This window comes from Hoplias malabaricus, chromosome 7 (genome assembly GCF_029633855.1).
Source record: "Hoplias malabaricus isolate fHopMal1 chromosome 7, fHopMal1.hap1, whole genome shotgun sequence".
Taxonomy (NCBI): Eukaryota; Metazoa; Chordata; class Actinopteri; order Characiformes; family Erythrinidae; genus Hoplias; species Hoplias malabaricus.
In genome coordinates, this window is record NC_089806.1 from 36,155,275 (window position 1) to 36,177,297 (window position 22,023).

The window sequence follows — 22,023 nt, forward strand, 5'->3', positions numbered from 1 at the left end:
AGATACCCCACAAAGACGGAAATACAAACTAAGGTGTGTGTATGTGTGTGCGCGCGCGTGCAAGGGAGTTGAAGGCGGATTCGGTGACGGTACACAGCAGAAAACCGGGAAAGGGAGCGCGGAGTGTTTGGATTTGACCACACAGAGATGAGAGACTGAGGTAAAATACAGAGCTTCATTAAGTTTAAGCTTCGTTGTTTGTGCGCGCGTGTGTGTGTGCGCGTGTGGTAACGACGGAACGGTTCAAGGCTCGAGCGCGCCAAGTTGAGGGAGCGGAGCAGGACGGAGAGCTCGCAACTGATATTGAAACACCGGTAGAGGGATAAGGTTAAATAGTCTCGTAAATATCAAGTGTTTTTACAGAGACCACTTAGGTATTCTTCCCATTTTATGCTGTGAAGTATCTGTAAAGCAAGGGGTTGGACCAAGAGGTGTGAAGCCTAGATGATATCTGACATCTCACAAACGTCAGCCATACTTTCTGTGTTAACACTAATACTTGGCACGAAGGCTGCGTTTATAACTGAATGAAATCATTTAGAAGCCAATCGTGTTCAGAATGTATATATTCAGCACAGTATCACAACGGTCACTGCATTTTAGTCAAATAAGTTGCAGAGTCTGGTTTCTTAAGGTCCCACGCTGTCACGGTCTGATCCCATGCTTTGATCAGTTTACAACTGTAGCCCTGTTTTATTTTCTCCCTCTGAACACATTCACAGCTTAAAAGGTACAATCACCAAATCAGGTTTGCTATTAATAAATGACATTTAGATCACTACATGTATACACATGCAATATATGTATTTTCTTAATGTAATGTGACTTTCAACAAATATGAAGTCGTTATCATGAGTCCCATCAGTACACGCCTAATTGATTCCTCATTTGGACTGAAAACATTATGGACGCCCTTTGTGAGGTGCAAGCTTCTAACCCTTTTTCTTTTGGACATCAATTCCCACTGATTTTATAAGAAGCATTTAAGAGCAGAACAGGAATCGTTCACATAAAGTACCCTGCAGATGTCCGAGATGGCTTTTTTATTATTTTATTTTTTGGGCCAGTTGCCCTTTAGTTAATGTTGACTTTTTTTGGAGACGCTACTGAGGAGATCGGTTAAAGCACAGTGTACTGTATATAAAGGTTTAATGAGAGTTAAAAATGTAAATATATATTTAATAGCAATCATACTTATTATCCACAAAAGGCTTAATTTCACCCTAGAGAAGTAGTTGAAAATTGACTTGGACTCTTGCTTAAGATCTGAAAAATCCACAGGTGTTTCTTTCCAACCTTGGAGACAGCTCAACACTATGCATCTGGAAGAATGAGATGTCGTCAGAAAAACTGAGTGCCCACGTCAGTGCCAAGACCTCAGCCTCACTGAGTGTGTTTAGGATTCCTTGGAAAAGAGAGAAGAGGTGAGAGAGTCAGTGTGGAAAAATATTCTGGTGTTTATTTATTTATTATGTTTTTTTAGTAAGTTGTAAGTAAAAAAACAAAAACAAAGGGTGGACACACAAATATGTGCCTAATCGTAAGCATAAATATATAGAAATTGATGTTAAATTAGTTTTGGAGGCGGAATATCATATATTTTAAATTAATAAAGGTATGTCTGCTTGTTAAGTAAATTAAAATTAAAATAAAATATGTGGTCTCTGAGTTTTGTACAGTACTGTGTATCAGTCTGTGAACACAGCTAAATTCTCTGTTTACACTGATAAAATCGGAATATAAATCAGAACATTTACAGTAAATAAAGCCTACTATTTATATAATGAGTGCGATAACTGGTTGTTTAAAAAAGGAGTCTAGGTTGAGCTTGTTTTTGTGTGAAGCTGTGAGCTCTCTGGGGACAGCACTTGCCACACCTGTGCTGCTGCTCTTGGGACACCATTCCTAGTGTGCCCCATAGGCCGGTGCACATGCCCAATAGGAATTTTGGTGGGGGTGTGGAAGAGAGAAGTCAAGATGCTTCAGACTGTAGCACTTAAAAGAGACATTAGCATGAGATAAAAACAAGTTGATTTGTAATTCCTGAATGAATAGTTTATGCCCCATAGAGCAGGTCCCTTACATGGGGGCAGCCAGGTTGGGTTTCGGCTATATGAAGCAGAGTTTGGCTTTATGGAGTGGGGATTTGCTTCTATTGGGAAGGATTGAGGTCGTACTGATGTTTTTATTTGAATTATATCTGGTTAAAATGTGTCACAGACTTTTTTTTGTATTTATCGTTAATTTATCGGTATTATCTATATTTATCTGTAATATCTATCCACATATAATCCTGATAATCACGCCACCTAAAACAGCCAGGTGTGAACAGGGACTTAGTTTCACATGCTCAGTAACATTTCTGGCTGATGATTAACCAGGGAAATGTCTTTAGAGAAGAGTGAGGGTGAACGTGGCCAAAATATAGGCCATTAGATAGAGATCAGCATTCCATGTTCATTTTGTCTCGCTTGCACACACGCACACACTGTGCAGTGGGGTGTGAGAAGAGACCCTCAGGCCACTTACCAGAGTGAATAGGGGGATAAACAAAGTCTTTATTATTGGACCAGGCAAACCACTAGAGATGAGCTGTGTATGTGAGCGCCTGTGTTTACAAAGTGTGGAAAACAAGCCCTAGTCATGAGGTGCTCTTGAGCTTTGTAGACACAAGATTAAATGTGTATAGTTATGTTACACACCACATTGTTAAGGACCACTACCTCACTTTCATACAGGAGGGGTAAATAATTTACTCCTGTTGACCTTCAGGTGTGCTCTCTGATAAGGGGTGGAGAATGGTGAATCCCACACTTTTCTAGATATATAGATAGCTTCAACTTTATTGTCGTTGCTTAGTACAAGTAAACAAAGTGCAGTTAACAACATAAAGAAGTGCAATTAATAACATTGTGCAAAAATAAATTGATAAAATTTTGATAATATTACCTATATACGCTAGTAATAATTTTACGTAATATATGGGGTAGTTAAAAAACGTTTAAAGGACAGTGTATATTTTAATATTGTTCTAGCTGCTAATAATTTATTATAAATATAAATATATAGGAAAATGTTGATACAGATCAAATAGCATGTGTGTAGAAGCACTACACAAAATGGCTCTGGAGGCAGAGCTGCCTTTGAGGCAGAAGGAAAATAATTGATTGCCAGCCAACAAGCGGGGATGAATGTGATTGGTTAAAACGAATTGGGCGGAGATTTTCTGCTCCAATAATGCATCATAAACTGGTAAAACTCCACCCATACCCCCATGTTCACCTGCTTTGTCTGCCACAAATATTGTTGGAAGAATAAATGCTCAATATAATGATATAATGCAACACTTCCAACAAATTGTGAAACAGTAAGTCTACAGTAGCAAAAAAGAAATTTATATTGGTTTGAAGGGTGGCAGGTAGTGTCGCAGTCACACAGCTCCAGGGACCTGGAGGTTTTGAGTTTGATTCCCGGGTGACTGTCTGTGAGGAGTTGGTGTGTTCCGGCAATGATTTTGCACACAAGTGATAAAATATTTTAAGTACAGAATAAAGTTGCATTCTCTTGTGCATTACAAGTACAATAGAGTTCAGCAATGGTATTCTGGCTGGGAACAACCTGGACCTAAGCTGACTGGTTCTAGCTCAAATGCTCGCGTATATTCTCCTGGATGGCAGTAGGTTATACAGCATATGGCTTGGATGGAAGAGTGCCATACCACAATGTCTCAATAGTGCACCGGTTGTAGTTTGTGAGGATGTGAGGCGACAGATGGTCAGTCTCCTCAGGAATTAAAAGCTGTTTTAACATATAGAAGATATTGAAGTTCAAAGACAGATCTTTGGAGATGTGGATGCCTGGGAACTTGAATCTGCTGACATTGATGTAGACTGGAATTTTTTTTTGGTAGTTCATGATGAGATCCTTCATCGTCTTGATGTTGAAGAACAGGTTATTGTAATAATATGTTTCCAGGTGCTGTATTTCTTCCCTGTAGGCTGATTCATCATTATTGTTGATGTGGTCTACCACTGTTGTGTCATCTGGCCTGGAAATGGTCAGGATATGTCATTTCTAGGGCTATTTTTTCTGGGTAATTGTCAGTGAGGTCAGTGTACTGCTTCCTATCTACATGGAAATGGTCAGATGTTAATATTGGAAGCTCTTTTTGGGGTGGAAAGTGTTTGAGGTAAAGGAAATATCAGGAGGTAAATGAACATTCATCTAGGTTGTTGGTACACCTTCTAGGTGCCGTATTAGATGGTTACTCATATTTTATTAGCACAATTTGTATTGGTTAGCTTTTAGTTCCTAAATAGTCAGCTTTATTGGGGCCCAATCTGATTGTGTTTATTTAATTAACAGTTTCATCACGTCACAGAGGTAGGTGAAGGAGTTATTGTTAGGAATGTACATGGACATATTTGCTGATACTGAGACATATGTCAAATTTGGGTCACCATATTATGTTTTGAAATATATGTCAAATTAAAACATGTTGATTTGACTTTGATATGTGTTATATCTTATTGGTCATTGCGAATCACTGCTTATTGTTATAATGTGATGTGCTGGTCTGGGCAAGGAATCAAACTCCAGTCTTCTGTAAGGAAGGCTGTGGTGTTATTCACTGATTTATAGCAGACAAATAGGATATATTTGGTTAAACCCAGCTACAATATTGAAGAATGAGGAGTTACCAAAATAAGACACACTTCTATACCACTATCATGTTGATGCCACTGCTTTGTTAAGAATGGTTCATCAAACTAATAATATCTCATTGGTCATGGTGTTCTCTTTCCACTGATGGATGTGGTAGAGAGGGGTTACAGTCTAAAATATTTGTGTACAGAGTAAACTAAGCATAGTATGAAGTTTTAATTGGCCGTTTTATCAGAAACACTTATGCAGTTTTTAAGCACTTTTAAGCCCTGCTCCATCCTGTCCTTCGGTGGAAAAGCAACATCATAAAACCTCCCGATGGCTGGATGTTTTCTGTTGGTGGACTATTCTCATACCAGCTGTGACACTGAAGCGTGTAAACACCTCAGCAGCACTGCTATGTTGAGAATGTTCCAGAACTCAAATAGTAACTTGTTAACACTGGTCCACAGTGGATTTTCCACTAATGGATGGGGAAGTGTGCAGAACAAATGAGAAAGTGTTCAGCAAATGAGCTACACTCAGTAGTTGTAAACCTAAATAACACTCCTATGTGGTAGATTTACCCAATTAAATGGTTTGTGCATTCGAGTATTTAATGTAGTTACGCAAACCTGATAAAATGTTTAGTGAGAATGACAGTTTAATTAAGAAAAGTCCCTGTGGTGGCGCTACAGGTAGTGTCGCTGTGGCACAGGTCCATGGTCCCGTGGTTGTGGATTTAAACCCCGCCTTGGGTCACTCTCAACACAAAAATTTGTTTTGTGTGTTCTCCCACTGTCTGTGGGTCTTTTCAGTCTCCCACAGTCCAAGAATATATGCTGGTAGGTAGATTGGAAATTCAAGTGTCCGTGTGTGTGTGTGTGTGTGTGTGTGTGTGTTCGTGCCTCGCGCCCAGTGATTTCAGGTAGGTTTTGGACGCTCAAGGACCATGAACAGGGTACAAGGATTAAAGGTAGTATTTTTACCTTAACATTACAGCTTCAAAATGTTTGTGAAGATTCACTGACTTGTAATAGATTGATGAAAGCCTCTGTAAATTCTAATCTGGGTTGAGCATTGTAGAAACTGCACTTGTGCATCTTCTGGAGTAGGGTAGGAACCAGCCCTCCCTTGATTTCAGGACAGATTTTTAAAAATGTATTGCAGTCTGCAGCAATAATACATAATCTTGCCCAGCATTTCTTTAAATAAGCAGTTATTATAGTGTCTTAAATTGTGATATGACTATTTTACACTTACATTATGAGAGTAGATCTCTGGGTCCAGTGGGTCATAGTTACATATGAAGTGCGAAGTGTCAGCTTTGGTTTGTCAGTGCCTCAGTTCTTGGGAAAATGTCTGGCTTTGATATTAGAGACTTGGCCACCATGTTCACCATTGCTGAACTGTGCTTTGGCAGCCAGACTGTATTCCAATAGGTTTCAAACAATTCTGAACACTCAGCCATGTCTGTCTGTCTTTTTAATCCCTGTTTCTACAGCTGATTGCTGTCAGCCCTCAAACAAAGAGCTAACAGTGCCACCTTGCGGCTAGGAGAACTGAAGTTTAACTCAAAATTCACCACTAACTCCAGTTTTCAGATAATACAAACAAAATAATTTAGTATGTTGCGTAAGTAGCCAGCAGATAAATAGATATGCATATTTCAATATGACTGGTCCATGGGAAGTCGGGTGTTTTAAGGGGCCCATTTGGCACCCTGTCTGTTAAATTGTAAACAGTTATCAAGTCTTTTATCAAGCTCTTATTGCAAAGTGGCTGTTGGAATAGACAAAGTAGGCTTTGATAAAAGCAGTTCCATCCAATCAACATGGGCCATATTGGGTGGAATAGACAGTTCTCTTTCAGCAGCTTTGGCCTGAAAGAAGACAAAATACATATGCATATGTTATCAGAGCAGGGGAGGACATATAGCAATCTGCTTCAGGTAAGCACTAGCTGTTGTTTTATTTTTGTGAAATTGGAGGGATGAAAAATACAGGAGTGGCCTACAAACTGCTGACCAGGGACATCCATCCATCCATTCATTATCTGTAACCGCTTATCCAGTTCAGGGTCACGGTGGGTTCAGAGCCTACCTGGAATCATTGGGTGCAAGGCAGGAACACACCCAGGAGGGGATGCCAGTCCTTCACAGGGCAACACTCACACCTTCGGACACTTTTGAGTTGCCAATCCACCTACCAACGTGTGTTTTTGGACTGGGAGGAAACCGGAGCACCCGGAGGAAACCCACGCAGAAACAAGGAGAACACACCAACTCCTCAAACAGTCACCCGGAGCGGGAATCAAACCCACAACCTCCAGGTCCCAGGAGCTGTGTGACCAGGGACATATATAATTATATATATAAATTTAACATTACATTTTTCCGACCAGTACATCTTTTAAAATATGTAGATTTTCTATAACTTGGTCCCACAGCAATAGGTATCTACCTTCTTCTGAATACATTTTCTTGACAGCCAGTTAGTTGTGGTTGTGATGTCACAACACATGGGTATTGTGTTTCCTTTTAATTTATATACCTTTCTTCGTTCTTACTTGTATGCAGTTTAGTAGCTATGGGGTTTTTACAATACATTTCTCTGCTTAAAGGAACAGTATGTAATAATTTTCACCTTACCTTTACAGCTTCAAAATCATTGTGATGCTCCACTGAGCTGTAATAGGGAGAGTAGACCCTCAGTCATTGCTACTCTGGGATCAGAACTGCAGAAAGTGCACTTGGTAATTTTTGGAGGAGGGCAGGAAACCACCCTTTCCATACCCCTCCCATTGTTTTTAGTATAGTGCTGTAAAAATGAATTACACTAGGGGGAGCTCTAGGAGCAAAAAAAAAACTTCCTACTGTTCCTTTAAACTTGCTAAGACAACATTGTCAAAATGGCTGATTTTTTATTTGAAAATTGCAAAATGTCACATGCTCTTGTGGCTGAATATTATAAAATCTTCACAGCAATGTTTCATGTCCAGTGGAAAAAAGCATTCCTTGATGGGTAGAGGTTACTACAATAAAGGAAAGGGGAAATACTTATAAAAACACTGGATTCAAGTGTACAGTTTGGATGGGCAAGTTTTTCAAATGTTCTTTTACACAAATTGGCTTTTTAAAGTTATATTCAGCTTGTCCTTTCATGTAGGCGTCTTCTTTTTCAGTCTGTTTTATTATGTTTTTGTTGTATTTCTGCATGTCATTGACTCTGCACCAGCTCCCTCTGGCTGTTAATATTCTGTAGATGTGTTCTGCCTGTCCCACCACTCTCTGCCAATTCGTCATCCGTCTATTTTTCCTTTATGGAATATAAGCCAGCCCCCCTTGGGGTGTGTATGTGTGTCTTGTATGCGAGTGTGTGTCAAGTCTGTGGGCTGTGGTGAATTTTAACGTTTAAATTTGGAGCATGTCGATGCCTCAGTTTCCCTCAGTCTCTGCTGAAGTGCCGTCTCGGAAGAAGCCCAGCCTTCTGCCCCCTGCTGTGTATAGAGAGCAAGGGCAAATAGAAATAAACATGTTCAAATATACATAAACATCAATAACAGCTGACAGACGGTGGCCCTTGCTAAAAGGATTTAAGTGAATGGCTGACAGGGTATGAAAACTTTATACACCTGCAGCATCACCTCAGAGAGCTTTCCTCTATTGTGAAAAAACGTTTTTCTTCGTATCACTGCACACGTGTGTGACAACTTACAATATTTTTAAATAACTGATACAATATTGAACACCAGATGGCAAAAAGTGGTCTTTTATTTACCTTTACTCAGTTGAAACATTACCTTGCTTCACTGTTGTCTCTAGTACTGGTTTGGCAACAACCGGTCCTGGCAACATTTTCACAAATGTCAGAGAGTTTCATGTATTCATTCACTGTAGGCTAGTCATCAGAAAAATATCAGACCTGATTACCTTTTTTATGGCATTGTTGGCCAAATTTGACATGGGATTGTTTCCATGTGCAAAATCCCTGTGAGGACCAAGGTGCAGAATATTGGGTGTTTAGCCATTTTTGCTTTGTTCTCTTTTTTTTCCCCCTCTGTAGTAGGGGACATGTGATAGCAAATTTTAAACAGCTCTGCACTGCACAGCCACTATTCATCTAGTTTTATATAAGTGTTTTAACAGGCTAAACATCACAGCAAGGGCGGCACGGTGGTGCAGCAGGTAGTGTCGCAGTCACACAGCTCCAGGGACCTGGAGGTTGTGGGTTTGAGTCCCGCTCCAGGTGACTGTCTGTGAGGAGTTGGTGTGTTCTCCCTGTGTCCGCGTGGGTTTCCTCCGGGTGCTGTGATTTCCTCCCACAGTCCCAAAACACACGTTGGTAGGTGGATTGGCGACTTAAAAGTGTCAGTAGGTGTGAGTGTGTTTTGCCCTGTGACGGACTGGCGCCCCCTCCAGGGTGTATTCCCGCCTTGTGCCCAATGACTCCAGCGTGACCCTGAATTGGATAAGCGCTTACAGATATGTTTAGAGGATAAAGCCTCATATCTGTGAGCACGAAGTCAGCTGGACTTGTGTTTGTTTTTGCTCCATTTAACCCTGTCTTTGTGCTCACATATATGTAGATTCAGAGTGGAGAGACTTAAAGGAGGAGGCGGGATAAATCTAAAGTGTTTGCACTCTACACAAGATGCAGCACAACACTAGAATTGATTGTTTTATCCTTTGTTTACTTACTTCATAAAAAATCCTTACAGGGTTGGTTTAGTTAAATTTTTTTTTGCTCCAGAAAACCTAATTATCCACATTCACTGATCAACGATTTTTTTTTCATAATAGGTCCCCTTTAAGGTCTCTGCACAACAGCTGCTATTCATCTGTGAATTAATTAAACTAATTAAATTGCTGTATAACAGCAAAAAAATGCAACATCCTTTGCTCTTCTGTGATGTGAACTCACTCAGCCAGTCACTGTTTTTTTAGTGTTGGTATGGCAACAACCAAAATGACAGATTGCTGGATAAATGTGTCCCAGCAACTAGAACTTTTAAGGGGATTAGTGTGGCCTTACATCATCACAGATTAACATCTCAAAACAAAGCTGAAACTATACTCAAACAGACAATAGAGCTACACTGCATGGTACAAATTTGTGGAGTCATGATTCAATCATGAGCTAAATACTAAATATTGGAACATTTTTGTGAGGAAATTACAAAGGAAATTTCAGGTTAAAGGTTAAAATGACAGTCAAAGGGGCAAACTTTTGACTATGTATTTACTCTAGCGATACACAGATACGTGAATTCTAGGTCAGTGCCAATAAACAATAGTTCCTGTACATTTCTGTTCAGCCAGTGACAGTACTTAAACATGTATATAAACAATGGAAAGACCTCAAGCTGGGTTAGAGTTACATAGAAGTATTTATTTGTAGAGGACTGTGAGTATAGTACTATAGTATAGTATTGTTGGTTTAAACCTTTAAACATAACAGATTATATATTAACATCTGAACATGATGCAGTTATTTTAAGCAGAAATCTGCAGATACAAACAACTGATATCATTCACCATCCTCATTTAAAGTCATTGGATGGAAAGAGCAAACGTCTTAAACATCTTAAAAATAGACACATTGCAGGAGTTTAATTTATACATAATTTTTAATTATTATACGTAGTATAAAATGTAATTTTCAATCATTCAATTTTCTCTTAGTTTTTAGCTTTTTTTGTGGCAATTTAATGAAGTGTTATTTTGTGAGTGCAAATGTATCGAGGCAGATTTTTAAGCCACATCTGTTTCTTGGCCTAAAGCTTTTGTCCTGTTTGACAAAATTGCCCGAGGATGTTATTTAACCCAAAAAATTTGTGAAGTCTTTTATAATTATGATTTTAATTTTACCGAATGTTTAAGTGATTTGTCACTATGAATTAGAATTGGGGGCTTGATCCCTATTGTTCGGGGTTGTAACGTTGCTGAACATTTGGCTGAGGTTATTTTTATACACCACCATGCCTTTAAATCACTCACCTCATCTCTCAAAGCCAGGGACCCACAACAAATGCAGTCTGACATGCTGCGAGATGACCAGTCGTCACTTAGGTCCCCTACTTTCCTATAGAGCTTTTTTCAGTGAAAACACACAATCCCATTGTAGAAATGACCTTCTTTACTCCAGCTGCCTCTACTGGCAACAGAAGAGGCTTTTAGCTTCCTCTCTTTCTTTGTACACAGCTCCGAGATAAGACACAGCTTATAATGTCTTTCAATGGAAACTGGGTTAATAGGGGTCCCCTGAATTAGGGGAAACCATGACTTAAACCACAAACAACAAAAGTGAATCTAGTTGATATATGTAATATTTATTTTTTCAAGAATATTTAAGACAACATTTAACTTTTTAAAGTATTCTACTCAAATTAGACATTAGTTAAAAAAGGTGTAAACAGCAGCCCATTCTTGTCTATTGTTTCAAAGTTTCCTCGTTTTTTGCTCTTTGTTTCTCAGTGTAATGCACATGCCACCATCCAGAGCTCTCTAATATCGAATGTATCCCCTCTTGCGGCTGTTTTTCACTCATAAGGACATAATCAAAACCTTGTGTGGAAGCTTAAGAAAGGGGCCCAGACCATTTCATTAAGTCAGGTCTCTGCACTGCCCTTCTTTATTGGTTTTCATGACTTTAGATTTCAGCAGAGCAGGTGGCAATAACTTTTATGACTTTTCTGGACTATTTTATTATATATGTTTATGGAGAGTTGTGTGGAAATGCACCGTTAACCTTCTTTTTTAATGTTACTGTATGTGTGAATCATTACAACAGATATATGAGAGAGCAATTTGATTTTTCTAGCAAATAACAAAACATGTTAACAAAGTTCAGACCTTGATTTCCATTGGAAATGGTCTTTAATATTGTGTTTTACTTCAAAAATGGTAATATAATGGCTTAGGTCTTGGCGCCGTGGTTTGGCTTTGTCCTTTGGCGCATAGCCTCTGAATGAAGGAGGAAATGTTGATAGAAGGAAAGACAGAAGAGAAAGAACACTGTCCACTTTTTCTTCTTTAATTCATGGAAAAAATGAGCTTTGCCCTGAGGGGCAAATTTTTTGACTTTGGCTATACAATGGCTTCTTTGTCTTGTTCGCATGCAATGTTTTTAATCTTTTGGTCATTGGGGTGAATGCATTGTTCATCTTTGCTGTTGTTCCGAGGTGGGGAGGAGAGATTAGCTTTTGGATTCATTTCATTAGCAGGTTATGATAGGAGAGAGATGAACTGTTTTAAGGAACTCGAAAATTTATCACGGGTTTTAATTGGCCCTCAGTTTGAAGGTGAATAATTGTTTTACAGTGCTACTGAAATATGCATGATATGAAGGAGATTAAGTAGTATTGTGGGATTTGGGGCTCTTTATGAATACAAAAAGCTATTGATAAGCATTGCTGCTTTGTTGTAACATTGTTTGGGTTTTTGGGTTTTGAATGGCCTACTTTTGTCTTACTGCAGAGGAGTTTGCCATGGTAACTGTTATCTTGCAGAGAAATAATTAAAAGAGCATCAAGACATTTTATCCAGTGATTTTTTTTTTTAACATTAAAAAAAAAGTGTACAGGCCATTATACTGAAACCTAGTGGCCTGGATGTGCATGAGATTCTGTACCAACCCTGTCTTGAACATGGCCAACCATATCTGGTTCATTCAAATCTTTGATTCTTCATTCTTTTTACATTATAAAATGTGCAAAAATAGTAAACATACACTTTCTTACATTTTTATTAGTTTTTGCTGGTGAAAATGACAGATTGCTCCTCCAGTACATTGACACTGATGTTAAATATGTAAATACAGAGGCTTTCTGTCACTGCTATGATGTTTAATTCTGATTTTTCTCTTTTCTTTTCAGTGTAATGTTTGGGCTGGAGTGTGTGCTGCTGAGGGAATGAGACTGCGTGGCAGGGATCTGGAGGATTCCACCATCTCCTGGATACCGAGCGTCCTTGGCGTGCAGAGCGTCCGGCTCCGTCTTCGCCTTGATCGACGTGACGATAAGGGGAGGGGCCTCTGGCAGCTTGTGGATCTGGACCAAGAGGTGGTGCCCAATGGGCAGCGGTTACAAGACAGAACGCCACCCACTTGTTCAAAGAGTAAGACGCTGTCATCACTTTGCTGTTGTCCAGTGGTTATAAGCCTGTAAAATGGAGAAGACCTACCATCCATGTTTTAGTGTATATCTCTGTTCTAAAGGATAATCTGGAGTGGGTGTTTTACAGCAGGAAAACACTGGGCAGAGCAGTTGGAACATGGAGGATTCTCTTACCTTTGTGTCCAATGCTGTGCTGTTTCAGAGTTTAATTCAGCAGACTGCAGGGCTGTAAAATGCATAGGTGAGAAAGTGGTATTTCCCTAAATAAATGAATAAAAGCTGGCCTCTCCACATTCATTTCTCAATCACATCATTTCACTACTCCTCAGTGAAATGAGGATTATCATGATATTCATGATACTCCTCAGTTAATTTGCATTAGGAAAGCCAACAAGCATTGCCACAGTGGTTTGGTATGTCAGTTGTATGTTGCTTCCTCTCTGCTTTACGGCACTTAATGAAACATACTATGATATAATTTATTTTAAATAAGACATATCACGTTTACTGTGCTTGTAATTTCAGATATTAAAACATCCACCTGTTTCTGGGTCTACTGTACAGGGAGACCTGTTGCTCATGCGGCTCTGTCCAACAGATCTGTGCTGTTCTTAATGCTAATAGCATGTTAAAATTTGCTGACTTGCAAATGGATACAGCTGACATCATGTGGTCGTTAACTGTTGCACTGAAAATATATCATTTTGGTTTTGTTCTTACACTGGATTCAGTGATGGTGAGGTAATTAGGAGGGAGAAAAATGATCAGACTCCAGTGGAGCTTAGAGACAAGCCCAGAGATATAGGAGATAAGTAGGGATGGAGAGAGGGCAGGAAAATACATGCCTTGGAGGAGAGAGCAGTGCGGGGTGGGGTGGGGGTTGATGGGGAAAAATCTTCACATCATTTAACATAGCTCTGGGATTTAGAGGGTTAGTGAGCTCTGAAAAGGTGACAATTAACGTGAGCCATTCTTAATTACTGCAATCTTTCAGAGAGAAGGAGAGGGAGAGAGGGAAAGAGACAGCTTCAAATCCTTTTTTTTCCCCTCTGAGGTTTGGCGTCTGAATTCTGTGCATACCCTAAATGTATCTCACCTTGAAACACTCTCACATACACACTTGCAGTTATTTTTGCCTCACCTTGTCACATGGCCTTATTGCGGTATCAGATTTCCCCTGTCTGTTGCCATGGCAACGTGCAGCGTAGTAAATAACTTCTCCTTGTTTGTGGTGGATAATGCATTTATTAGAATATTTACCTCCCCCTCCCCAACCACCACCACCACCACCACCCCTCCTTTCTTCCTCTGACTCTAGGCGTTGGCTGGAGGGGTTGACGAAAGATGCTTATTAAAAGCCTGCAGTTTCCTTTTTATTGTTTTGGCATGGATTAGCACAAACAGTTGAGAGCCAGAGTCAATGGCAGGGTTTCAGTGTGAAATTCCAGTCAATGGAAGTTGTCTCTTTGTCTGTTTGTATTTATACGCAGCTAAATTAAGATGGATAAGATCTCTGTCTTGGAGTGTAGGTCTGTTTCTGTTTTCTTGGTCACTATCAAGAACATACCACAACTCTGTCTCCTCTCCGTGTGTGTGTGTGTGTGTGTGTGTGTGTGTGTGTGTGTGTGTGTATGTTCATGTATACAGTAGCTTGAAGAAAGCCTTCAGTGCAACAGCTGCCTGCAATGAATCATGTTATATTAGTTTTGAAAATAGCAATCAGCACACCCCTCTATCTGCACAAATTTCTCCATATGCTTTGATTATTGGGTGCCATCCCAGTCTTATCATGGAGAGCATGGATTGTGCTGTTTTTCTTTTTTTCCCCTCTTCCTCTGGAGAGGGCATGCTGTAGATTTTGGGCAGAAGTTAAAGGAGAATTCCCCACATTTTTCAAAAGGTCTGTATAATTTATTCACTAAAATATAAACAGAATCATTCAGTGCTGTGAAATGCTCCTTTTCCAACAAATCTACAGACTGTACAGAATTGTTCAGAGTAGTGGTGATAGAAATTAGAATTAGAATTGGAATCACTTTATTGGTCAATGTGCTTGCACACAGAGGAATTTGTTCTCTGCATTTAAGCCAGTCCGTGCAGTAAAACACACATTTACACACTAGGGTCAGTGGGCACACATGCCAAGGTGCCCGGGGAGCAGTTGGGGGTTAGGTGCCTTGCTCGAGGGCACTTCAGTCATGACATGCATGCTCTGGGGATCGAACAGACAACGTTCTGCCCCTAAAATAGGAACCAGACATCTGAAGTTTTCAGTGCCTCTATAAGCTACCTCACAGAAAGCTATTACATGGCTACAAATACACTGCCTGATGACTGAGACGTTTTACAATAGCTTTGATTTGATAAAATTTTGAATTAAAATGGACACATGAATGGTGTTTTAAGACAGTAAGTACCCATAAATAGAAACAGATTTGTCATTATCAACATTATACATAAATATGATTCATTCATTCATTATCTGTAAGTGCTTATCCAGTTCAGGGTCGCGGTGGGTCCAGAGCCTACCTGGAATCATTGGGCGCAAGGCAGGAACACACCCTGGAGGGGGAGCCAGTCCTTCACAGAGCAACACACCCATTCACTCACACACTCACAATCCACCTACCAATTAGTGTTTTTGGAAGGGAACCGGAGGACCTGGAGGAAACCCATGCAGACACAGGGAGAACACACCACACAGACTCCTCACAGACAGTCACCCGAAGCAAGAGTTGAACCCACAACCTCCAGGTCCATGCCACCCACATAAACATGATGTGTATTGTAATTAAACATATTGGATAGACAAAACAAATCTATGCTTTTTCTGTAGAAATTGCAACCCAGCCACCAGTGTGAAGAAATCAAAGAAAAAAAAAAAAAAAAAAAAAAAAACAAGGGTGTGACTTTGTGATAATCTCAACAACTTCATCAACATTTTCTTCTCCGCTTCTCCATTTCAGGGTCACGGATCTCAACAAATTACAAAAATGGAAATACCTGCATATTGGATGTCAAAGTAAACTTTGTTAATTTTTTTTTACCTAATTTGGAAAAAAAGCAGTTGGCCCTTAAACTGTGTATGATGGCATAATGAAAAGACCAGTTGAAATTCTCCAAAATATCATCCAATAAAATCAAAACTCAAAACCTACAGAGCTGGAGACTGAACAAGGTTTTTGACCAATGATTATATACAGTTTTCTTTAAAAAAGTATGATTTCCTGTTACATTCTTTTTATCTCTACTTTGCAAATGCCCACACAACCACAGTAGTTATCTGGCTAAAGCTGTCTGTCTCCTCCAGCACTGTTAATGGGCTTGGGATGATTGAGTTGCTGCTCAAGATGAATCTATGCGTCTAATTAACTTTTGATTTATTGGCTCCCATCCTCAGCCATATGGCGTTTGAAAATTAAAAATTTAACTGCAGTAGGGAGTGGTCAGCTGGACAGGACACTGGCACAGCAGCTCCCGCACAGACTTCGAAATAGCCCAGGCATACGCACTTAACACACTGCTGTGTATGTGTCAGATAGGTCTGTGGAAAATGTTTGGTAATTCTTCATTTACTGTTCTCCCTGAGACTAGTGTTGGTGGTGTATATCTATTGATTTTGACTGTTCTTTATGTTTTGTATGTTTCAGGGGGTATTGTCTAAAAAGAAAAATACTAATAGATTTTAATAAATTACATTACAACAACTACCATTTATGAACAATTCAGTTAAATAAGGTGTGAGTGTAGATATTACAACTAATCTAACAATCCTAGTCAGCCACTTTAAAAGTGTAACACATCAGTGAGAGACACAGTTATGTTACGTTATGTTGTTTATCTGAAAAAATTTATAAGAATAAATAATAAATAATTCTTAATTAGAATGTAGGGGAAATTACTGCACATATGAATTTTTGGGATATAGATAACTGTATTTTGGCTATAACTGAATGCATGTATAATTCATAACTGGTCCTCACATTGATACCTAGGCCTGTCAACAGCCATTTTTTTGTCATATATTGTTCCACAAATCATTACAATAAACTATATTATTGCCATGTTAATACCATATTATGCCACTGATATAACAAAAATAATACATTACACCCCTTTAAAAAGCAATTGGAATATGTGTTTAAATATCCTAAATACTAAATATCCTGAAACTAGAATGACATAATGGCTTGTATGAAAATGAGAACAGTATATTTATTTTTTTATGAAAACAAACACACAAGTAAACACAATGGGGGAATATCTAGGTCAGCAAAACATTTTAAAGTAATGTCCATATTGTCTATAAGTCTATAATGTATTTATTATGAAAGGCCTGTTGATGCCAATGACTTTTTGCAATGTATTGCTACATTATTGGGTGTGAAATAACAATAATTTTCATGCATTTGAAACATACTATGGTGAAGACACTAAGTGTCCCTAGGGTTTTTTTTTTCTTTGTGGTTTTCTGTAGTAGTCCATTCCTGGAGCATGCTTTTGGGACTCCATTGTGTTTTGAAGTGGTTGGTGAAGCTGCACCCTCTTGAAAGTTTTTTTTTTCCTGTCTACTCTTAGGAGAATGATAGCGAAGCGGATTCTTGCAGAAGAAAAGCCGTAGTAGTGATAAGCCTGAGTGAACACCAGATCTACCACAGAACGAGTGAATGAGGGTTCTGGTTTTTGTTGGACAGAAAAAATTATATGTTCTTTTCTCCGACTGACTGTATCGCTCCCTCTCTCTTTCCCTTTTGTTTTTTATTGGCGAGGGCTGTTGTCATGGCAACCCTTTGTGGGTGATCGATCTTGCTGATGACCTATTTGATTTTTTTTCTTCCCTTTGCCGTTGAGGTGTGTGTATGTGTGTGTGCGTGTGTGTGTGTGTGTGTGTGTGTGTTTTGTATATAAGTCCTCCTCTATGTAACATTTCCTATGCCAAAACATTAATTTTTTTCTTTGGTGTTTTGTGGAGAAAGCACTCTGAGAATGCATTGTGTGCTGTGACTTTTAAAAATTAAATTTTCTGTGTTGTGTCAAAGGCTCTCTATACAGGTTTTTTTAGGAAGGAAACACCAATTAATTTTAATCCTACTTAATAGTTTAGCCAAATGATTAATGTTAGAGATTCATAATCATGAAACTGTAATTGATATCAGTTTAATGCTTTAAAAAATGATCAGCAGCAGATATAATTTTAGATTTCACCATTAATTTATGCATTTATATTACTAGCTAATAGCAGAACATGTTGGCAGTGTTAGGCTTAAATGCAGCCTTATATAATTGGATGTAGATTTTTACTGTAACGCTAATACACATGAATCTAGTCTGTATTTTGTACACTAAAGTTGACTTAGACTTACAATTTACACATTTAGCAGACTGTGTAGCCATGTAAAACCCAAATTATTAAACCTTGCTCTGCCCACTCTGTGAACTACCATGGGGTGATTAAACCTAGCTGGAGTTCAGAGATTAATTGAGTCATTTTGAGGGCTTTTAAAATTCCTTTATCTTCTAAATATTAAGACACTGAGGGGACACTGAACTTGAACTCACCTCATTTGTTTTTGCCGCTAAGGTGTGTGTGTGTGTGTTTGTGTTTATGTGTGTTCCAGATCACTGGCCTGGACTTCTGTTGACCTGGAAGTAGTTTGTCAAACCCAGGGGTCCCTCTGGGAGGTCAGAGGCAGGTCTTTGTGAGAGGGAGAGTGTTTACATGGAAGAAGCAGTAAAGATTTTGTGTGAGAGTTTCTCTCTCTCTCTGTGTGCGTGTTTGTGTGTGTGTGTGTGTGTGTGCGCCTGTGCGTGTGTATGCATGGTTCTCTTTGGAAAAATAGCTGAATGTGTGCCGCAGCGCTTGTGGTCTTTCTGTAGCTCTAGAATGGTAATGTGGAAAAAAGGGAAAGTAATTTATTGCCCCCTCCTCACACCACCCACACCCCTGTCTGCAGCTTTAACCCTTTCACAGGAAAACAGCAGAATACAACAGAATCAAGCAGTGCTTTTAGGCTCACACAGTAGGAAGTGTTCATATGTTTTAAGTGGTTTGTCATTAGCTTGGATATTTGGCACCAAGATTAAAGTTTTAAGTCTGAATTTAAAAGGATAAAAAGTTCCTGAAAATGACAGGAAAACTGGGTTAACGTGTATTTCTAGTGGCATGTTTTTTAAGCTTATTTATTGTTAATATACTATTCATATAGCTCTCAAACTACATAAATTTACATTCAGAAGTAACAATATGATCTTTCAATCCAAACAACTACCTTTATATTTGTTTTTCACAGAGGGAAGATGCAAATGTGTATCTTTGTCATACATTAATTAAATAGAAAGCTTGGATTATGATGTATACATGTTACAAACTTGTTATCCTGTATCGCATCAGTATTAAAAAAAAAAAAAACTGTGTATGAGGGAAAGTAACCATTAATTTCCAGATCAAAGTTGTGGCACTATCCATTTCGTGTGATCCTCTTGGAGATACAGAGAAAATAGGATTCTTAACAACCATGCAAGGCCTGGCAGACAACCAAACCTGTCAGCATCAGATAAAAAGTACTTAAAGCTTTTCTCCTGTATCTTGGAGATAGAGGTGAAACTCGAGCTCTAATCTTGCTTCAGTTCTGAGAAAAAACACAGATGTTTTTGTCCATGTTTTCAAAAGACAGTGTGGAGAGATATCCTGAATGGCTGTGGAGTGTGAAGAAGCTGTTACAGAGACAACTAAATGTTCCTGAAACAAATCCGAGATGTGATGTGAATTTTGGTGTGGTAATGAGTCTAGCAACTTCTAAGATTAAACGTAGCTAAAAATATGTTTGCAGATGGTGATAAAAAAGTATAGACACTTGCAAGGGTTGGACACACTTGGTACTTAAAAATGCAAAAAATTATGTAGATATTTGAGGCTTATGTGTAAATATTAGTTAATATTTATTCTGAAATCTGAAACAAACCTTGCCATTCCATATCCTAATATGCTGTGCCATACCATACGCCATAACATACTACACCAAGGATTTGTGAGTGTGCATGGGTGAGGGGGTGGCTATAGGATTACAGTAATTAAAGTACTGTTGGTTCAAATTGGAAATATTAAGAACTTGAATAAGAAGTTAACCTGAGTGTTTCAACTCTTCAGATGAAATCTTTGAATATATCACAATTGTATAAAATCAATGGAATTTCAGGCTTTTGTAAGTATTTCCTAGAGATTGGTGCTATTTGTAGTAATAGACATGTAGTTAAGAATAAGAAACATAAAAAAATTAAGTTTTTTCTGACCTAATACTTGGTTTGGTTTAAAATCGCCTCTTACACCAGTGTGGAATATGTTTGCTTTATTGCCATCGTGGTGCTGCTGTACTCTGGTTATTTTGATCAGAAATGCATAACAAAGCCCAATCTCTCCAGTGTGCAATGGGGAGATTAGAAAATAAACCGCAGTCTTCATTAGTGGCACAGGATTAGCAGGAACCAAATGCAAGCTTCGAGATTGAGTTCCAGTAGATGCGTTAATTACATTTTATAGACCTTCGTTTTGGTATATGAACAGAATACGCTATAAGAAATTAGCAACATTTGTTACTGCAGCTTTGTATTGTCATCTTTATAAAACAACTGCAGCAGTGCTATTCAAATGACAGATTATAAATTGAAAATCATGTATTGGCAAATTTTGAATATAAAAACAGCATACTAGTCTATATATATCAATTATTGAGCATGTTTATGTTTATTTGCTGAAAATAACATTTTGTTCACACATAAAATTACATTAACATTTTTTCTTATAGGCCATTGTGTGTTGTTCCCAGTGTTAAATACAAACAAATAAACAAAATGCATAAAATAGCATTTTTAAAGACCTCATCCAGAAAAAATCACGTTTTTAACATTGTTAACATATCAGTGCAATGTTGTTAATACGCTAGAAGGCAAATCATGAGCAAAATAAGCAGTCAACGCCATGGCTGAGCATTGATTTGAAACTGCAGTGTTCCAAAGACCGTGTCAAATTGGCAAATTCAGACAGCCGGGGTTTCTTACATCATCAACCTAACGAATCTGTCATGCAAACGTGTGAGGCAGGGCTTTTCAGCTGCTGACGATTGGTGAAAGTGAGTATGAGCATATTCGTAGATCCAGAAGTAATAAATGGAAGTGAATGTGTAGTTACAGCTAAACTACTCTCTTCTGTTTTATTTTGATGTTCAATTTTTATTTAGGTTTTTCTTGATGACTGGACTGCAAAGACCACTCTTGGGAAACATAAAATATCAGATCATGTCATGGGGTGCCCAAAATTTTGAAGACATTAATATTTATATGGACAGACTACTCTAGGCTGAAATGCGTGTAAAAGCTAGCACGCGAGCCGCTGTCGATGGGGGGAGGATGTTAGGGGCCCAGTTGCCATGACGACCTCATTGAGGGAGGGGGAGGGGGGTTCGTTTAGTGCGCGTGTCGGCTGCGTGGCGCGCGGCAGTCGTCGGGAGCGCGCGCGCGGTGCTGCCGGGGCTTTTTTTTTTATTATCGCGAGCGCAGAGCGAGGGGACCCTCGGAGAGGAGGCACGCGAGCAGAACGGTATGTGTGTTTTAAACGGCAACAAAGTACACTCTAGTAATCAGTGCACTTATACCGGTGGTGTCCTATTTCTTTAGACTGCGTAGTGCGCCGCTGTGAGGGTTTGGAAGCAGCCTCAGTGTCTTTTACTCTGTGCGAGATTTTATGTATGATTTTTTTTTAACAGGGGAGGAAGGAAGCCGCGTCACGCAGAGCAACAACACACACGCACACACACACACACACACACACTGTGACATGAGGCCAAAGTTAGCTCTCATTCAACAGCGTCTTATTCGAATATCCGTTCCACCTTAAACGGTGCAGCTATGCTGTGTCTGCCGCACCATTTAAGGTGGAACGGAGCATTCGAAAAAGAAGCTAACGAATTAGGCGGGAAGTCGAGGAGAAATTGCCGCGTTTGTGTTGTGTTGTGTTGAGCTGTGTGAGGTCTTTACGAGGTTTGTGCGGAGTTGTGCTGAAGGAAATTTTGTTGGGCTCGAAATTTGTGGCATTAGAATGAAAAGTCTCCTCCCTCAGGGGCTGAGGAGGATTTAACAGTGCGCATGCGCAGTACTCTTCACTAACGAGAGATATTAAACGCCAAAGAAATGTAGACAGATGAATATTTATGAAGTGTGTGGCGATAAAGGAGGCTGAAGAGGAACAAGGAAATATATGTAAAGATGCAT

General features: G+C 39.1%; 1 protein-coding gene across 5 annotated transcripts in view; it reads left to right on the forward strand.

Annotated features, from left to right (window-relative positions):
* The window catches only part of scml4 (Scm polycomb group protein like 4), a 45,844-nt gene that overhangs the window by 1,220 nt on the left and 22,601 nt on the right, over positions 1-22,023 (forward strand). For 2 of the 5 annotated variants that reach the window (XM_066677764.1, XM_066677767.1), the window contains exons 1-3: positions 64-160; positions 1,282-1,424; positions 12,520-12,760. In XM_066677764.1, coding sequence (XP_066533861.1) covers positions 12,556-12,760 — 205 coding nt within the window. In that variant the 5' untranslated portion in view covers positions 64-160; positions 1,282-1,424; positions 12,520-12,555. Of the gene's footprint in view, positions 1-63; positions 161-1,281; positions 1,425-12,519; positions 12,761-21,248; positions 21,353-22,023 lie in introns of those variants that run through there. The other 3 variants (XM_066677765.1, XM_066677766.1, XM_066677768.1) reach the window with 2 other exon arrangements.